Below are 15,416 nucleotides of genomic sequence, written 5' to 3'. Positions count from 1 at the left end.
AAGACAAGGCCAAATGGTCAGTACGAGAAAGCCTCGGGCAGCATTTCCCAGGGTGTCTCCTGAGAGCCTTAATCCCGAGCTCCATAGCCAAAGTTGTCTGGAAAGGCCTGCACACATCTTCACCCTCTTTCGAGATTCGAAGCTCTGAGAAGGCGAGCAGTTTGCCAGGTATTAGCCAAATTACACCTTGTGAATTTTAAAATTGTATTTTGTATAAGTAATAACCTAATCTCTTGTGGGCCTAAATAACATTTCTTGGGATACCATTTAGGAAAGACTGACTAAAAGAGTTTTGGTTAAATTTATAGCTCATTTGTGTTAGTAAACTTGGTAGACTTGCTGGAAAAGGCTCTGACTTAATGGATGTGGAGTGACACTTCTACTTGGATTTGATCTGCTCAGGATCAAATTGTGTCTAGTCACATTGAACACAGCCAGAGGAGTAGCCAGAAGGATGAGCGAGTCTCCTAAAGCCAGTGACCTGGGGATATTTAACCTGGAATAGAAAAAGTTGAAAACATGCATTATGCCATTTTCAAATACCTGAGGGTGCACTACTGTGGAGGAGAATTTAGAGACAGAATCGTGTGGGAAGTAGTTAGGGAGCAGTCTTCTCTCCTCCTCCAGCCACTCATTCTTTCTCTTCCTTGATAGACAAGCTTCTTTATCCTTCAGGAACCTTATCCAGGCTGTTCCCTTTGCCTCCAGTTCTTTTCTCCCTGCTTTTCACTCGCGGAACTCTTGCACATTCTTCTGGTCTCAGTTGTCCGACCCACTTCCTTACGGAATCTTCCTCCAACCCTAAGACTTGATTAGATATTTCTCTGATGAGTGATTTCGTAGCATCCTGTCATTGTCTTCATGGAAACTATCCTGCAACTGTAATTACAAAGCCTCTTGAATGTTATTAATTCACTGTCTTGTTCATTAATCCTAGTTCCTGCCACAGTGCTTGGCACACAGTAGGTGCTTAATAAATAATTGAATGAATGAATAAGAAAACAAAGCCTTTCCTTGATGCCCCAGGAAATGTGCTGACCGTTCCTGCCAATAATCTTCCCTAGTCCTTTAAATCCTACATTCCTGTATTGTAAGACGCTCTCTGTGAATTGTGTAAGGAGGGGGGCCGTTACCTCTTGCTCACTTTTGCATTTCCACATGTCAGGATAAGAATTTTAGTTCATTTTGCATATCTGTCCTTACTACCCCTATACTACCCCTGTCAATAAGAGGGATTTTAAAAAAAAATTGTAAGTTGTGATAATAGTTTTTTAAATTAAAGTTTTTATTACAGATACCAGATCTACTGCCATGCCTCAAAGTATTGGCATGGCAGTACTGTCCTTGTAGTCTCTTCTGAGAAACATACGTTCAACATCTAAGGTATATATATATTCTAGTGGTTTGTTAATGCCAGTTTCTCAGCAGGCTTTGTTGGACTTATCATAAGCTTATATTGTTTTAGTCTCTTTCGTGTGGAAAAAAATATTCTTAATACTTTGAACAAGTGCAAAAAAGTTATTTTATGATGATGAAAGTAAGTAGGCAAGTGATTTAACGTATAGATTTTCATTTTACTGGTTTTTTTTTTTTTTACAACCATGCTTGTATTCCTTAAATCACAGTATTTTATTGAGATGTAATTTATGCATCATAAAATTCACTCATTTTTTTAGGCGTACAATTCAGTAATTTTTCGTAAATTTACAGAGTCGTGAAACCATAATCAGAATCTAGGTTTTTTGTCCGTTCGTTTGGATTTTTTAAAATTACAGGTCACAGTATTTTAAAGAATACATATTTGAGGTTTTATTTCTTTAATTTTTTCTCTCCTCCAAATCCCAGTTAGAGGCCCCTCTCTCAGAGACCCTTGGCTTGTTAATGTACTCCTAGTGGCACTTTATTTGGTGGTGCTGGTGGAAAGTTCAGACGGGGAACTCGTATCTGAGTGAGCAGCTTGAGCAATGAGAGCGGCCACAGGACTCTTCCTCCTGCAGATTTACCGGGTCTAGAGTGGCTGTCACCACTTGTGGTGAGGCCACAGAGGAGACCAGCAGGAAGTGGGAGAGGAAATGAGACGTGGGTGGAGCGGGAGGAGAGGGGCGGATGGGGAAGGGGAAGAGACGGCAGACTCATGGGAAAGCCTTCACAGTTCTAAGAAGATGTGAAAAACTTGCCAGATTTTCTGAGTCAGAGAGTTTATATGTTGAAATTTGAAAATGGAAGAACAATGCCTCTTTGGGTCCTATTGCGAGAGTACTTTAGGGCTTCTTCTCTTAGTGTTCATTTTTTTCTTTTGGGATCATTTGCCCTTCTTCATGCTGCTTCAGTGTGTGGTACAGTGTTACTTGTGGCTGAGTGAGCAATGTCCGAGTGTTTCTGGTGCTTTCAGAGCACAAGGGGGGAGGAGGCATTCTTTGCCTTAGGGAGCTTCCGTTCAAAAAGTCCTTAAGCACCACATGATTCACGGTTGTAAGCAGAAATAGGGAAGTAAAATCCTGAACTACAGGTAAAGTTCAGATATGGTATTAGCCCTTGGCCATTGCCAGGAGAGAAAAGGAAGGAGCTGAATCATGACTTCCATTGTCATTTTAGCTTTTTAGCAAGAGTTTCTATAAAAGCATCTGATGTCAGTGTTAACGGTTCACTGGTGTGTTTCTGGTTTTCTCAGTAAATGTACTTGATTTTAATGCCAAGTCAGAAAGATATCCCCACTGCCTAAGGCATCTTTGCTCATCTTGGCAGTTGGAATCTAGTTTATGAAGCAAGAACTGAGCGATCTTCGTGGTAGAAAGGCCCTAACTAGATGCATTTTCTGCATTTCTGTCTCATGGAACTGTTCTTTGAATACTTAATGTAAAGTAGATGATATTTCAGTAATATGGAGAGATATTTAAGTAATATGCAGAAATGGCGGAGAGTAAGAGCTTTTAAAAACTTTAATTGAACGAATGGATGTGTGAATGGAATGAGAGGTATGCATGTTGAATAAGTGTACATGTGTTCTTTGGCTTTCAGTTTCATGGAAGTTTTGAGCAGCCATTGTTGAGTGTTGGAAAGTAAAAGGTAGAAAATTCCATAAAAATTTTTGTCCATAAACTCACTTTGAATATTAGATAATTCCCAGAGTCATCCTACATGCTTTTTGTTTGTTTGTTTTTTCTGCTTTCCAAGTACTGCTAGTTTTCACTACCCTGACAACCAGATTTGTCCTAAATCTAAATACGAGCTCTGTGCTTGGCACATGGTAGATGCTCAATAAACATACATGGTCAGGTTGGCTTCAAGAGAGAACAGCTATTACTGGCCGTTTTATCGATTATACCTCTCTGTTCCTTCTAGTGTTTTCATGAATCTTTAGGATTTTTACTTTCAGAGAAAGAGGAAAATGAATTATTTCACTTCGGTAAATATTTTATTAAAGAGTAAGGATGGTTGGAGATATCTATTATAAAGATTTTGGGGATTGCTTCTGAAGCCCTTGTTTTGAAACAGACTCTTAAAAAAAAATCAAGGTATATAGTTTAATGATCAGAGTCCATTAAAAGTGTAAAATGCAGTGATCTGTCATTTGACAGTTTTCCTCGCATTATTAATAGGCATAAAATACACATTTCTATTAGGAAATCAAGGGTGAAAACACCGCATGTAGATAAACTAATTTAAAGCAGTTTCCTTTCCCATATCACCTCCCCCACTACCCCTACAGAGCTGGAAAGTGGAAGTAGTGGCCACCGTAGTTAATCCCAGTAACTGTATATTTGGGGGCTTTTCAATGTAGTACCAGGTATGTCGAGGGGAATTGCATATATAACTGATGGCTTAGCTTTTTCTGTGTATTAAGCAGTATGATAGTTGAGCTTCGTACTCACTTCCAATCAGTAGAGAATGTTAGTACATTTCTCAGCTGGGATCAACCAAAACAAATCTCTTCCCAGCCACAGAAAGGAGTACCTGTTTCACAGCACAGTCTCTGGCTCTTCATTCACTAAACCAAGTTGAAAAAAGTACAGAAGAGACCTATTTTAGACTCAATTTGAGTGTGTATGTACTAGAGTGTTCAAGTGTATTTAGTTGGGAATAATATTTACATTTTGGGGGTACTGTATAAGCACTTGTGTGTGTCCAGATGTGAGTGCCTTCATGCAGAGAGACTTCTGTGCTATTTAATTTTTCTGATATTACTAAAATTATTAAAATCAGATCTTGCTTATTCTCTTTAGAACTTAATCGTGGTCAGAGGGATTTTCCTATGCTGTCCATCCTAAGTTTTCAAAAGAAAAATAACTTAAACTTGTAGGTTTTAGTTTTCCTATTGCATTAAAAAAAAATACCTGAGGTCCTTAAACTTTACTGCTGGCAAGAGTTGTACATTTTTAATATCTTTTAAATATGCAGCCCTTAATGACAGGAATGAAATTAGCGCTTTTTCACATTTACAGAAGAAATGTAAACGTTGAATTCTATATGTCCTTCTAGTGTCTTCTCTAACAGATACCAGGTGGAAACTTAGTAAGTACTTGCAGGCAATATTTTCAAAGCATGTCTTATGTAAGTGGCAGAGAAAAAGACAAAGAAAGCAGGTGAGATGGGTTGTGTTGTTTTGTTAGTATTTGCGGAAGATGTTGGGTCAACGTGCACCACTGATTTGAAAGTAAAATTTAAGTTGCTTCTATCAGTTGTAAGGGAGCATCTTTCATGGGGGCGCAGGGATGATCCCTGCAGTTGGATGTCCAGTTACTTCTCAGCACTGTAGAGACAGAGGTACCCTAGACATTTAGTCATCCACCACCCAAGAGCTTTTATTTGAAATATGGAGACCCCTGAATCCTGTTTTGCATGTAATTAAAGTTAGAGGACATGTTAGGAAAAGCTGTTCTTGACTGACTAGAAAACAAATAATTGTATTCTGTTTCTGATCTTCATTTATAGCACCAGCAACAAGTGGTGCAGGCTGTGGAACGGGCCAAGCAGGTGACCATGGCAGAACTGAACGCCATCATTGGGGTACGTGGCCTTTCCATTTTAGCTCTGATCATCGTAGTGTTTGTTATCAGCTCTCTCTTGCTCTCCTTTTAAATTTTGTTCAACCAAAGGGGCAAAAGGCAATAGAGGACCACAAAGTGAAATGAAGCACTTTGCCTTCAATCTCACATGAAGTTTGTCAGGAACTGTGGACATATTCTCACCAATTCAAGTTGACAGTGTTCCTGAAAAGTTTCCCCCTAAGGAGGCTGGGTAGTTCTTTTTCATAATACTTCTTTCCTTTGCAATCAGCCTCTGTTGCTAGCCTTTTGCCAGTAAAAAGACACACATTGCCCTGATGTTAAAATGACCTGATTTCTTTTATCTTTCCTCAAATATCGAGTATCTTAATACCATTTTTAGTGAAATAAAATGTACATTTTCACATCTCCCTGCTACTCTTCCTCCCCTGTGATGAGTGGTTCTTTAAGGACTAGTGTCCATTGGTAGTAGAAATAATAGATGAACCATACCTTTTTGCAAAATCAGCGGGCCAGTTGGAAAATCCTTCCTAGTACCATTAACGTTGCATAGAAATCCTGCTGGAATTCATAGGTTTGAGCAATCACTCCAACTCCACTTATATTTTTGTTCTTCCCGATTAAGGTAACCAGTAATAAAATAAGGTGCTAAAACTTAGAAATAATAAAGGCAAAAAATCTTAGCTGAGAAAAGCACAATATTCACATCTCTGTTTATGCAGCTGTTAGAAGCAGTTCCTTAGGTTATTCTAATGAAGACACTACAACTGTACTTTCCTCTTTCTGCCCCCTCCCAAATACTTGCTTTTGTGTATAGATTATACACAAAAGTCTTCTCCCTTTTTTCTTCCTCAGTGTATCAAACACACTTTGAAATGCTAATTATTCCATTTACTTTCATTAAAATTCAAATTGCTGAGTGAAGATGCAGATAAGGGTCGCCTGATAATCAATCTGAAGTGAAGATATTGCTTCAATTATGCCTCTGTCTTTTAACAAGGAAATCAGACCTCTGGGATGGCTGCCGATGGTGGTGGAGCAATAGTCTGATTGCAGCTTGTTTTTAATGGGCTATTTTGAGCTCTATTTTCTGTCCCTCTGACCACAAGAAAATACCAGTAGTAAATTAGAAGACATAATAAATGGAAAAGAGTAACCTTTATTTCCTCGGAAGTGTCCTTTGGCAAGAAGAGGCTGAATCAGAACAAGCCATGTAGAGACTCATTTGTTGTATATTTTCTGTGTTGAGGGGGTGGTAGAGAGATGAATACATTTCACAATTAGTTTTTATTTCCAAAAATTCCAGAAAACGGCAGTATAAAAGTTTCTTTTTTTAACGTTGAGAAAGCTTTAATTTTAAAGTTAGTGTATATGTATATACCAGCTGTGTTTGCTTGAAGCACATGTTGTATTCCTTTTGGGATATACTTCGATTACCAAATCTCCCAAGGTCACTGGGGATAGAACCTCCTTTTCTCACCCACTATGCAGTCTGCTGTCGAAGGAGAGAATACATGGGTGAGGACCTATAGAAGAGCTGCCTGGGTCATTTCTGGCTTGGTGTTTATTTTTGTATGAACTGCTAAAATACACGTAGCCGTCCTACCTTATGTCTGGTTGGCAGCCCTTTCTAGGAAAACAGAATGCTTTTATGTTTCTTTTTTGAGTCTTACTAGTTACTGTCGGTACAGTGGTGAGATTAATCTAAATCAGAAACACATTGTTTTGTGTTGGATGTTGCTTAAAAATATGAGGGAAGATGTAAAAGCAGAACAGTTCCCTTTCTTTGATCACGTCAAGTATATTTTTAATGCTGTTTTATATCTATTTCATTTGCATACTTTGTTTTGAATGGGATGGCAGATGGCCTTTTCTCAGGGAGAAGATGATTTATTAGACTGTAGCCGAGTAACTGACAGACATAGTGTGTATATATGGATTTAATTATTAAAACAAAGCTAATTTAATTTGGTGACCTAAAAACTTATTTGAAGAACTAACTCAGAGCTGCATGCTATCAAAGCAGCGTGTGCTGTAGTTGGTGGATCTGGTGGCAATTCCAAATTATTTGTATCTGAGCAGAAAATGGAATCAAAATCACATCATCTGACTGTTCTGCAAAACAGATTGCAGAAATAAAAAAAACAAACCCAGCAGTTTTAGGGAGCCACAAACCAAGTGAGGAGGAAAGAGCCCCATTACGCCGAACTCGCTTGATGCGTTTCTGTGGCTGCTGTTCTCTGTCTTTGTCTGTTTCAGCCCTGCTTAGTGCCTTGTGTCCAGTAGTTTTCAGTTGTAACATTGTGGAACTTTAAATGCACCTGCTGTTCTGTGTCTGGTTAGGCATGGCTGTGTTGTGAGGTGGTGGTATTTTGACCTGCTACCAAAAGTGATGAGAGGTCAATTTTAGATTTTTGTGACTTGATTTTTAGGTAGTCGTCAGTGATTTTCTGCACCCAGGGAATGAAAGTTTTCCTCCTGAGAGGCAAAGACCCACCTAAGCCGCTGCAGACCTTCATTTCTTTCTCACTGCCTATGTGTCTGTTTTATATGTTATGCACACCATCCAGACAAGCACAAATGTTCCCAAATTTAATGAAATCTGATGAAGCACCTTTTTTAACTCTGCAGTATTATTCTACCTTCATTGGTAAATGAGCCAAACCAGTGATCCATGCAGTTTAAATGCAAAAAGCTGAAGTGAGCCCGAAACCTGGAGAGGCGGCTTGTTCTCTTGACAGTAAGCTAGTTGTGTTTAATGGAATGAAACACAGTTATAATGATTTCTTTCACAGGTCATGTTCAGTTTAAAACTGTTGATAGATAGAAATAAGTTAAATATCATTTATCTTTTCTTTATAGGGGAAAAAACCCAGGAAAATGCCTGTGTTGTTTTCTATAGTTAATATTTTGTTTTGAATTGTTCGTATTTCACATTTCCTTGAAGCTTTCCCGGAGTTCCCTCAAATGGGCTGTGGGAATGTTATGCATCTAGTTAGATCTTGTCATGTGTCCCGCTAGCCACTGTGTTTTTAAATTAGAATCTCTATAAGATCACACTGTTGGAACAACACACAAATTGTAGTTTTAAATCAGTAATATGATCTAATTAGAAATGATGTTTTCATTTCCTGTATTACTAAATTGAGTCATCTGACTATCTTAAAATGCTTTTTAAATCCATTACACTATATAATCAGCACATGCTGTGTGAATGTGGTTATGTTTAATAAAGGAGGCTAAGTTGGAACCTCATGAGAATTTCACCAAAGAAACTCCCATTAAGAAAAAAGTTCTGTTAGTACAAACATTGGAAAAGAAAATGTTTGGCTTGTAAACATAGAAAAGGGGGTTCCTTTGGATTCCTTCCCCCTCTTTTTTAACCTCTTTGAGGAAAGAAATGATAGAAATGTGCATTTTTTAAAAAAGTACACCCCCTTAAAAAATCCTTAAGAACAGGTATGCCATGGTGGTGTAGGAAAATGCAGTTTAGCACAAGAAATGCTGAACCTCAATTTTTAGCAGTGACGTTTTAATGATAGGAAGTCTGCAAAATTATTTGCCATCAATTGTAAAGGCAATAACAAGCCTTGGTGGTTTTTCACACTCTCTGTGTTAAGTGCTTTCAGAATGACAGCGTAAACTGTGTTAGAGAACTCCAAGGAAGTAAAACTGATTAAAATGTTCATGCTTGAATGGTGCTGATGGAATAGTTCATTTGGACTTTCTCTACCTCCTGCAGCTCAAGCTGAAATATTAAAATTCAGTGGATTTAAATCTCTCTCCTCTCAGCTCAGGAAAAAAACATTACATTTTAATAGGTTTTAAACCCATAATTCATTGGTTTGGAGCAGCGCTATTAAATCTATTTAAATATTACTTGTATTACTAAGGCAGTGATTTAAATGACTGTGCCTTTACCAGTCTATGTGTTTGAGTTAGTTTAAAAAAAGAAAGACAATACACTTGGGGTTTTTTTCCTTCCTCTTAGCATTTTGTTTTATCGTCCTTGTCCTGTGATTGGCCCTTAAATTGTGTGTGTGTGTGTGTGTACACATATATGCATTTTAGATTGGCATTCTGGCACAGGGTCTTGCAGTATGACAGTTTTTAAATGGTACATCCCTCTTTTTCCATTATAGATTTAAAAACAGCTATTTTAAGTTTCAGAGGCATTTAGATCCACCATTGTGATAATTTCCCTTGTTGTCTTTATAAACTAATTAGGCAAAAAAACTGAAAGATATAAATATGTGTATATATTAAAACGTGTGTGTGTGTATGTGTTTTCCCCGCCATTACATCACAGCCTCTAATGGCACAAAGTTTGAAATAAAATTAAAAATAGAACTTCACTTTTTTGACAAAAGCAAAAATGTGTGAAGTATCTGAGAGCCACATTTTACCTCTTCCGTGTTTGCTAATAAAGGGCTTTCCAGAGGTGTTCTTAATTTTGCAGTAGTTGTACTCTTCACCCTTTTTGGGCACAGATATCCTGCAGTGCAGAAACCGTATTGTCCTTCCTTGGCCCACCTCATACCCTCCTTATCTGCCTTTCTCTCTAGTCATTGCCACAACAACATGTTTTCTGTGGCTTGACAACACCTCCCCTCAGCTGCACTGGGAAGCTCTTTCATTTCCCCAGGGCTTTTTGTGGAGAGTCCACTCCTCACTTAGGCGTGTGCAGCGTAGAAGAGTGAGGGAGTTTCTCCTCACCGTGGGGTAATCTTGGGCTTATATGTGAACAGTCAGTGGAACACTCCCCTCCTGCCCCTTTGGTGGGCAATTTTGAGATGCTTTCTGCATACAGTCCTTCACAGAGGGGTCCCAGCAGGATGGAGTTCAGTTGCCTGCAGTAGTGATCAACTACCTTGTTTTGAGTTTTTCCCTCCTTCCCTGATCACTTTCTTCAGGCCCCACTCCTGTTTTGGAATCACTTTTCCCGATTAACTGCAGCCAAGCCCCGTCCCTCTGCTTTCCTGGAGAATCTAAGATGCTCAGTATTTGACCTCATAGGCCTCAAGCTCTTTAAGGAGACTCTGGTGTAGGTAGGCAATTGAACTCACGTACTACAATCATAGTTTGTTGTGAGCTCTGTGCATAAAACATGTTCTTTAACGTCTCAGCTTTTACATTGTTTTTTAAATGACTACTCTTCAGTGAACTTACAGGTGAGCTTCTCTTTCTTGTTCTGATTACTATCGGTATTTTCTAAATGTATATTATATGGAATAAACTAAAAAACAAGCTATAAAATAGATTTCTGTTATATCAGAGATTGTTATTCCAGCTTTGTTACTGTCTTTACTCAACAGTGTGCCTGGAGCTTAAAGACTTCATAAAATATGCTTGCCACTGACTACATGATGTACATAGATTGGTGGGATAAGGGTTGGAGGTGGAGGGTAGAGGCTGGTTTTCTGCAGTTGTAGGGCTCTGTTTACCTGCTCATCTAAGCCAAAGAAAGCAGTTTTAACGTCGTTCTACACATTCCTCTATCTTATATTGGTATGTGTGCCCCCTCACTTTTGGTTGTTTATTTATTTTTTTAACTTGTTCATTTACTGTGGATCGGGGACTGTGTTATTGAGTGATGTAGTCATAATCTAATCTTTGTGCTGTAATTTGATGAGGCTCTAAGAGGCAGTAATTTCCCTTCTCTCATATCTAAGACTCTCATATACTTAAGTAATTTTTAAACCCTGTCTCTACTTCAGAACTCCCTAAAAAACCTAGATAAAGAACAGGATTTCTAATCTGTGCTTACTTTGTACACTCTGTTAATTTGTTACAAAGCTTCTCTAGAAGAAATTTCTAGAAGCTAGCCAGTTTTGTTTGTTCTTAATTGTTGCTAACCTGAAGTGCTACTGTTTTGCTCCTGTTGAAGGGGGAGCCCTCTCTCCCTCCTTCCCCCTAATAAATGCGTTTCCATAGCTCCTGGTAGATTTAAGCGCACAGTGTTAAAGGAGTTGCAGAATGTGTCTAGGCGGGTGCATCTGACCTAGCTTAAAGCATGTGGGCTTTGGGCTTCCACTAAGAAGAAAGTGGAGTTTCCCAGAGCTGTGCATCTGCATTTCATTCACACCAGTGCACAGCAGGCGGAGCCTGTGTAGGGGTCCAGAGGACTGGTTGGGAAGTGTTACACAGAAAAGCAGGTTTCACTCAAGGCAGCTTGCAAGTTTGCACGTTGTTATCCCTTTTTTATTGGTTAGTGTGGTGTTTTTTTGTTTTTTTTTTATTTGTTCCCATTTTGCTTCCCCCTTTCTAGTTCTCTTACTGACTTCTTCCCAGTAATGTTTCTACAAGCAACATCAACAACTCCCATCTAGCCAGACCTTTTCCCGCGTGGACCCAGCCTGCCTTGTGTCCCTCAAAGCTGGGAGAGAGGAGGCAGGCTCCCCCCAGACAGGCAATTAAAGGATTGATGACTTAGGCTAAGTTTTAAGGACTGTTGGTGTGTGTTTTCCTCAAAGCTCCCTAGCATATCATTCTCCCTAAAAATGCATTTGTGACCTTATCTCCTAAGGACTTTTGTGAAAAGGTTAGAACCTTTTATAGAACACTAAGAATAATTTAATGATTACATCTACTCATTCATTCATTCATTCATTCATTGCAGCCCATTAAAGGGGCACATTTAAATATTTTTTAATGTTTTCTGAAACATATTCTGAAATGATCCTCAGATTACATTTAAATCATCTTACTAAGGTTTTGGTGTTTGCAAGCTTTCTGATTTTACATTTTACTACACATAAATCAACCTTAATTAGCACATTTTAATTTCAATAAAACTTCAGTGTCCAAGGATAGCAGAATAAGGAGAAACAGGTAATAGAAAATGTGGTAAAAATGAGGCTGCATGCATTTCTAAATTTGTATTTTTTTTATTTGGAATTGGGAGCAATACATATTCATTATTAATATTCTGTATATTTTTAAAGATTTATCAAGGTATAATTTACATAAAGTAGAATTTACTCTTTCTAGCTCATAGTTCTGTGAGTTTGACAACCCAATATAGTCATGTGACTGCCACCACTGTCGAGGTACAGACTTTTTCTCTCCTGCCTTGCCCTGCCTCCCCAAATTCCTTTGTTCTTTGTAGTCAGTCCTTTTCCCTACCCCACTCCCTGGCAACTGCCCATGCTGTTTTTTCTCCCAAAGTGAGCCTTTTTGAGAATGTCATATAAATATATATATATGTAGCCTTTTGAGTTTTCATCTTCAGTTAGCATAGTGCATTTGAGGTTTGTCTATGTGGTTGCCTGTATCAGCAGTCAGTTCCTTTGTGTAGCTGAATAATATTCCAGTATGGATATACCAGTTTATTTAGCCATTCACCCCTTGAAGGACAGTTGGGTTGTCTCCAGGTTTTGGTGTTTGTGAATAAAGCCTGAGTAAATATTAACATACAGCTTTTTGTAAATTTTGTAAGTTTTTCCCTAGAAGTGGGATTGCTGAGTTATATGGTTAGTGTATGTTTAAAGTAACTGACACACTGTTTCCCAAAATGACCATACTGTTTTTCAGTCTTCACTAATATGTATGAGAGAACCTTTGTTCCACATCCTCACTAGCACTTGGAATGATAGGTTTTGGGAGTTTTTAGTCATTTCTGATACGTGAATAGTGGTACTTGTGTTTTTGTGCATTTCCATAAGAGCGAGTGATGTTGAGTGTCTTTTTATGTGCTTATTTGCCATCTCTATATCTTCTTCGGTAAGTATCTGCTCAAATCTTGCCTATTTTTCTTGAGTCAGTTATTTTATTTTTATCAAGTATTTTGAAATTTTAAAAAAATATTCTGGACATATGTACTTTATTTTGCAAATATTTTCTCCCAATCTGTAGTCATCCTTTAATTTTTTTTTGATAATGTCTTTTGACGAGCAGAAGTTTTGAACATTGATGAAATCTAATTTATGAATTTTTTTTCTTTAGAGTCCTAACTTTTGACTCCTGTTGGTTCTCAGTAATCTCTGCCTCACCCACAACCACAAATATTTTCTGTTAGGTTTTATTCTAAAAGTTTTATGTTTAGACCCATGATCCAGTTTGAGTTAATTTTTGTTTATGGTGTGAGATACGGGGATATGGGTTGAGTTTCTTTTCTTTTTCTTTCCTTCCCCGCCCCCCCCCCCCAGATGGACATTCAGTTCAGTTGTTCCAGCACCGTTTGTTGAAAAGACTGTCTTTTCTCCATTCAGTTGCTGTGCATCATTGTCGAAAATCTATTGACTATATTGTGTGGGGTCCCTTTTCTGGACTTTATTTTGTTCCATTAAACTGGTGTCTGGTTTTTTGCCAATGACACGCTGTCTTGATTTTTGTAGCTTTCATTATTGCTATTCCCCATTCCATTTTGCAGGTTTTTTTGTTTGTTTTGTTTGTTTGTTTTTCTTTTCTTGGTTGCCTTCTTTCCAGTACCCCTCAGAACTCAGGTCCTTAACTGTCAGTATCCAAGAGATTGGCTGATGGATGAAGGGGAAGAATCCAAGCTCAATAGAACAACTTTCTCTCATTTAAAAAATGGTGTCTGTTCTGCCTCTAGACTGTTCTCTCAAGGGTGACTGCTTCTGCCATCTCCCCCTGGTCCCGGGTACTCCTTCTGCTAGTCTCCAGCGGCTTCCTCCTGGTAGAGTTTCTTGTTTGCACATTTGTCTTTCTGTTCTTCATTCTGTACACAGCAGCCAGAATGATCTTCTTCTAAAATATAAATTGGATCTTTTGCTCCCCAGCTTAAAGCCTGTCTCTGATGGCTGCCCATTTTGCTTAGAATGAAGTCTGAATTTCTTACCATGGCCCACAAGTCTCTGTGTGTGCTGACCCTTCACCCACCTCTCTGATTTCACATATCCCTCACTCGATTCATGTGACTTTTAGCCACGTTGGTCTCTTTCTTCTGTCCCTGGATATCCCAGGCATCTTCTTGACTGAGGGATTGTGCACCAGCTCTTCTACCTTCTAGAACCCCCATCCTCCATGTCTTGTCATGGTCTTCCTCATGCTCCTCCTTAAAATCTCAGCTCACTGTTTACAGTAGCCAGGACATGGAAGCAACCTAAGTGTCCATCGACGAATGGATAAAGAAGATGTGGCACATATGTACAATGGAATATTACTCAGCCATAAAAAGAAACGAAATTGAATTATAATTAGGTAGGTGGACCTAGAGACTGTCATACAGAGTGAAGTAAGTCAGAAAGAGAAAAACAAATACCTATGCTAACACATATATATGGAATCTAAAAAAAAAAAAAAGGTTCTGAAGAACCTAGGGGCAGGACAGGAATAAAGACACAGACATAGAGAATGGGCTTGAGGACACGGGGAGAGGGAAGGGCAAGCTGGGACGAAGTAAGAGAGTGGCATGGACATATATACACTACCAAATGTAAAATAGCTAGCTAGTGGGAAGCAGCCCTCAGCTCAGTGCTTTGTGTCTACCTAGAGGGGTGGGATAGGGAGGGTGGGAGGGAGATGCAAGAGGGAGGGGATATGGGGATATATGTATACGTATAGCTGATTCACTTTGTTATAAAGCAGAAACTAACACACCATTGTAAAGCAATTATACTCCAACAAAGATGTTAAAAAATTAAAATCTCAGCTCAGATATTATCTCCTGAGAAAGGACTTCCCTGGTGGCAGATTTTAGTAGCTCTTTCACCCAGTTCATTCTCTGTGCAGTAGCCTGTTTTATTTTCCTCAGAGCATTTACTATTTACTTGTTTATGTGTGTGTTAATTTCCCTTCACTAGCAGGTGGGATCTTGTTCCCTTTTATAGCTGTGGTGCCTAGAACAATATGTAGCTCATCATTTTCAATAAATACTTGTATAATAAATACTCAGTAACTGTTCAGTAAACATGCAATAATTTATTATATTTAATAAATATTTGTTAAATGAACAAATATTCTATTTTGACCTATTTTTGCATTTTGATTTTTTTGTCCCACAATTTTGAGCCAAGGTTGAGAGGAAGGAAGCGTGGACTGGTAGGAAATACATACACAATCCTGGGTGTCACTTGTATTATGATCTTAGGAATTTCATTTAAAAGTTTTTTCACCTGTAGAATGCAGGACTGGAGCTGATAGCCACTAAAGTGCTATCCAGTTTTCTAATATTGTATGGGTCGTAAGCCTGTTTGTTTTGATGACTCTGGAATTTTTATTTTAAAACTTGGGGGCCTTTTGTGTCACAGTTACTTCTCTAGATTTACATCCCTAGCCTTATATTCTTTTCCCTAAGGGAGTAATTAAAAATAGCAAGCATTTATCGACTATTTGCTTTGTGTTAGTACTGTGCTTAGCATTTGTAGACATTATTTTGTTTAAACTTCATATCAACCCCATGAGGAAGGGAGTATTATTGTCCCAGCTTTACCAATAATGAAACCAAGC

The 15,416-nt window shown here is 38.4% G+C and overlaps 1 protein-coding gene across 3 annotated transcripts in view; it reads left to right on the top strand.

Moving 5' to 3' along the window:
• LOC309824445 (transducin-like enhancer protein 4) overlaps positions 1-15,416 on the top strand; it is a 153,415-nt gene that overhangs the window by 44,190 nt on the left and 93,809 nt on the right. For 2 of the 3 annotated variants that reach the window (XM_082657322.1, XM_082657321.1), the window contains exon 5: positions 4,933-5,007. The exons of the other annotated variant lie outside the window; for it this stretch is intronic. In XM_082657322.1, coding sequence (XP_082513448.1) covers positions 4,933-5,007 — 75 coding nt within the window. The remainder of the gene's footprint in view (positions 1-4,932; positions 5,008-15,416) is intronic. 3 annotated transcript variants of the gene reach the window in all.

This window comes from Grampus griseus, assembly GCF_964374135.1.
Source record: "Grampus griseus genome assembly, chromosome: 6".
Taxonomy (NCBI): Eukaryota; Metazoa; Chordata; class Mammalia; order Artiodactyla; family Delphinidae; genus Grampus; species Grampus griseus.
The sequence above is the reverse complement of the archived record's forward strand: the minus strand, read 5'-3'. Positions and strand labels throughout refer to the sequence as shown.